Genomic DNA, 5,091 nt, shown 5'->3' on the forward strand with positions numbered 1-5,091 from the left:
TGTGTAGTAGCAGGCTGTGTTTCAGAGTTACACTGAGGTTGTTCAAATGCTGGTTCAAAGTCTCCCACTATTAATGTGAGATTTGATGTGTGATATAAACTTAGTAATGTTTATTTTACAAATGTCAATACCACCATTCCTCCTGCCTGATTGCCTCATCAAACCTTAGTGGAAGATGGGATTCCAAATTTCACTGCATCTTGACATACCAGAGCTAGCTGATATCCATGGGCTATCCACCTATATCTGAAAAGAAACAGTGGAGGAGGAACAGACTGGGTGGGGAATAGGAAAGGGACTGAGAAGAGGGGAGGGATGGAAGTATTGGTTAGAATGTAAAATTAAGAAAATTACAGAGAAAATGTGGGTGTCCTTGAATTTAGAGCATGGATGTTAAGAATTGAGATGTCATCTTGGTGGATTTTCCTTTGATTACCATCAAGTGTCTTTCCCCATCTCTTTTGATTAACAAGTTGGAAGACTATTTTGTTAGATATTAGGATAGCTACACCAACTTGTTTCTTGATTCCATTTGCCTGGAAAATCTTTTTTCCAACCCTTTACTCTTAGGTAATGTCTATATTTGATGTTGACGTATGTTTCTTGTATGTAACAGAATGATGGATCCTGTTTCCATATCTGTTCTGTCAACATGTGTCATTTTATTGGAGAATTGAGTACATAGATGTTGAGATAATTAATGAGCAATGATTGTTTATTACTATTATTTTGTTTTGTTGGTAGTTGTGGTTGTGTGTGTGTGTGCTTTCCTTCTTTTGATTTTGCTGGTGTGAGATTATTTATTTCCTGTGTTTTCATGGGTATTGTTAACCTTCTTGGATTGAAGTTTTCCTTCTAGTACCTTCTGTAGGACTGGATTTATGGCTAGGTGTTGTTTAAATTTGACTTTGCCATGGAATATCTTGTTTTCTCCATCCATGAAGACTCAAAGTTTTGTTGGGTGTAGTAGTCTTGGCTTGTATCTATGGTCTTTTAGAGTCTGAAAGACATCTATTCAGACCCTCTGGCTTTTATAATCTTCATTGATAAGTCAGGTGTAATTTTGTTAAGTCTGTCTTTATATTTTACTTGGCATTTTTCCATTGCTTCTTTTAATATTTTTTTCTTTTTTCTGTACATTTAGTGTTAAGATTTGGTGTGGAGACTTTCTTCTTGGTTCCAGTCTATTTGTTGCTCTACCTGGCTTCTTGTACCTTTATAGGCATACATTCAAAAGAATAGGAAATTTTCTTCTACAATTTTGTTAAAAATATTTTCTGTGTCTTTGAGCTTGGATTCTTCTATCTCCTTCTTCTATTATTCTTAAGCTTGTTCTTTACATGGTATCCCAGATATCCTGGATTTTTGTGTCAGAAAATTTTTACATTTAACATTTTCTTTGACCAATATATCAATTTTCTTCTATCACATTTTTTAATTTATTTATTTTTTATTGAAAAATTCCACCTCCTCCCCTCCTCCCCCTCCCCCTCCCTCTCCAGTCCAGGGAGCAGTCAGGGTTCCCTACCCTATGGGAAGTCCAAGGTTCTCCCTGATCCCCCCAGGTCCAGGAAGGTGAGAATCCAAACAGATTAGGCTCGCACAAAGCCCATCCATGCAGTAGAATAAAAACCCAGTGCAATTTTCTACACCTGAGATTCTTCCCTCTCTTGTATTCTGTTGGTGATACTTGTATCTATAGTTTCTGTTAACTTACCAGAACTTCCCATATCCAGGACTCCTTAAGTTTTTGTTTTCTTTATTTCTTCTATTTCTACTTTCAGATCTTGAACAGTTTTATTCATTTCCTTCATCTGTTTGTTTTTTCTTGACTTTCTTTTAGTAATTTATACATTTCCTATGGTCTTCTAGCCTAAGTGGCCTGCAGTTCTAGTGACCAGTGAACCCTCTGGTCCAGTAGGGCATCTCTGCTGGGGTTTCCACCAGAGTTGTGGGCTGAGATATAAAGACTAGGGGAGGGTTTCTTTTGAGGCAAAAGCTGGAAGAACTCTGAGTAAATGTTGGTGATCTGTGACACAGATTCTTACCTGGGATTGTTGATTATCAGCATGGCCTTTTAGTAAAGCAGGAAACTTCTGCTGGTGTTTTGGGACAGAATACTGCTGTTTTTATTTTTAATAAAATTTCATTAATCAAGCTTATTTTCAAATCCTAATGAACAGCAATTAAATTTTGTTACAGCCTGAAGTTTAAAAATTACACTCTCTTGGTCAATTTGTTCTTCATATCTCTCCCAAAGTTCTCCAAAACCTGACCAGAGACAGAGAAATGAACAACCACAGCAGCAGAACCTCAGATTTCATCCTGCTGGGACTCTCTTCCAACCCCCAGATGCAGAAACCCCTTTTTGACATCTTCTTCATCATGTACCTGGTCACCATGGTGGGTAATGTGTTTATCATCCTGGTCATCCACTCTGACTCCAGGCTCCATACCCCCATGTACTTTTTCCTCAGCAACTTATCATTCATGGATATCTGCTTCACAACAGTTATTGTGCCCAAGATGCTAGTGAACCTGCTCTCAGAAACAAAGACTATCTCCTATGTGGGATGTCTAGTTCAGATGTACTTCTTCATAGCTTTAGCAAACACTGACAGTTACCTACTGGCCTCCATGGCCATTGACAGACTGGTGGCCATCCGTACCCCATTACATTATGATGTGGTGATGAGGCCACACCGCTGCCTCTTCATGCTCCTGGGATCCTGCACCATCTCCCACCTACATGCCCTGTTCCGTGTTCTTCTCATGTCTCGACTCTCATTCTGTGCCTCCCATGTCATTAAGCACTTTTTCTGTGACACCCAGCCCATGCTGAAGCTGTCCTGCTCTGACACATCCTCCAGCCAGATTGTTGTCATGACTGAGACCCTGGCTGTCATTGTGACCCCCTTCCTATGCATTCTCTTCTCCTACCTGAGAATCATTGTCACTGTGCTCAGGATCCCCTCTGTAGCTGGAAAATGGAAAGCCTTCTCTACCTGTGGCTCCCACCTCACTGTAGTGGTCCTGTTCTATGGGAGTGTCATCTATGTCTACTTTAGGCCTCTGTCCATGTACTCAGTGGTGAAGGACCGGGTAGCCACTGTTATGTACACAGTAGTGACTCCTATGATGAATCCTTTTATCTATAGCCTGAGGAACAAAGATATTAAAAGAGGTTTGAAGAAGTTAATGTGCAAAGTTCACTCATAGAAATATCAAATTATGAAACATACAATTGAGAGATGACCTAACACATTTCCATGTTGCCCTTTCTTTTTATACATTTATGGATGATCCTCTATTAAGTAGCAAAGGTTAATGTTGAACACCAGCATCATTGATCTAAAAGTGATATTTCTGTCAATCATCTTGGCCAAATTCATATAATTCTCAGACTATATTCTGCGGGAATGCAGATTTCGGGAATTTTTACCATACTCAATAGGTTTAAAACTGTATATGTATGTACATGTCCCCAAACCTGGGAATTATAAATTGGCCAATGTTCACTATAATGAATTGTGTGATTATAATAGGAAATTTGGAAAGACATCCTGGACTAATGAACTGAAGTCAATCTAAAGACAGACTTAACATGAGAGGAAAAGATTCAAAAGTGAAGAAATTGCCATATTTCACATGGTGCAGACATTTCATTATGTAGAAGAAGTAAACATGATAATGCATCTGAGAGGTGGTGAGGAAGGTGTTGGGTGAGTCTTGTTCAATTTAAGAATAAGAGGGATGAAGTTGGAAAGGTAGAGAAACTACAAAAATATCTGTAGGTGTCATCCAGATTTTATATTAATTCCATAACAGGTGAATTTCAGGACACAGCTCCTCTCCCATTACTCTTAAACCTTTATTTTCTTCCATGTCAAGAATCTTCCCTAAACTTCTTTCCTGAGCTATAAATGTCAGTGTATCAGGCAGGATATACACCAGGTTTTACTGTACAAATAAATAGCCCAAAATTTTTGTGATTAATAAAATAGATTTAATTCTCATCTACACCACATGCTCATTGTAGAAAGCTGTTAGGTGATATCCATTTCAGACAGTTTATAAGACAGGGCTATAAAGCTATCTTTATAAGTATTAGTCATTGCTTTGTCTGAAGATAGGAAATATTCTTGAAGATTTTCTACTGACAAATCAACACTCTAATCCAAGGGACCTTTACCATTTCTAAGCAGAACTCAAACAAAGGAAGCCATGAAAGACCATCAGTCAAATCATGTGGTTTGCATGGAGATCATTAAGAACTACTACATGTTTTATTGTAAATTATATATCCATGCCAGTGTGGATGTTGTCTAATAAGCAATTTATGCCTGTGATGTCAATAAAATGTTAAATAAAGACATAGATTCATGACTGAATCCATATGCTTCATTGAGCTCTACCACTAGCAGTATTTCCCAATACCCAACTTATTATAAGCAACATCAGAAGTTTAAATACATGACCATGAACTTTCAAGATGTTGAAAAGTTTGGTGCTTCAATGGAACACAGAGACATCTGGCATTAGAAATAAATTTCTCTTCCATTGCTGCTCTGTGTCCACTCTGAAATATAAGAAAGTACCCAGCAGGACATAAAAGAAATTCAGTTTCAATTGTCTTCATATTTATATAAGCATACCTGACCTTAATCATTGGGCTTTGAGATGCTAAGTTAAAAACACCAACTTCCTTTCATTGTATGTCATAATGTTCTCATGCCAAATATTAAATGATGTCAGTGAGATATTTCAGATGTGAAAAACTTCTAGCATATATTAAATAAATAATTTAATCCAACATGTAATAGCTTATAAGCCAAATAAGTGCTTTGACTCCTAGAACCACCCCATGTGCAGGCATGGGGCTCTCAAGTACAGGTATAGGAATCGCATGTGCAGGTATGGGGAGAATCACATGTGCAGGTGTGGAGGATATCATGTGCAAGTGGGAGGGCAACATGTGCAGGTAGTTGAAGCTGTCCATGAACTCAGTGCATGTGTAGGTGTGAGGGAGGTCACACTCAATGGGAAAGCTGGACCCAGTACCCTGAATGTGGGAGAATGAGAGAGCTGGCC

At 38.3% G+C, this 5,091-nt stretch overlaps 1 protein-coding gene across 1 annotated transcript; it reads left to right on the top strand.

Moving 5' to 3' along the window:
- The first annotated feature begins 2,230 nt into the window (after window positions 1-2,230).
- Window positions 2,231-3,219, top strand: LOC101995312 (olfactory receptor 1L4). The gene has a single exon (XM_005345934.1). The coding sequence runs from the start codon at window positions 2,290-2,292 to the stop codon at window positions 3,217-3,219; it is 930 nt and encodes a 309-aa protein (XP_005345991.1). The 5' UTR covers window positions 2,231-2,289.
- The last annotated feature ends 1,872 nt before the right edge of the window (window positions 3,220-5,091 follow it).

This window comes from Microtus ochrogaster, chromosome 4 (genome assembly GCF_000317375.1).
Source record: "Microtus ochrogaster isolate Prairie Vole_2 chromosome 4, MicOch1.0, whole genome shotgun sequence".
Taxonomy (NCBI): Eukaryota; Metazoa; Chordata; class Mammalia; order Rodentia; family Cricetidae; genus Microtus; species Microtus ochrogaster.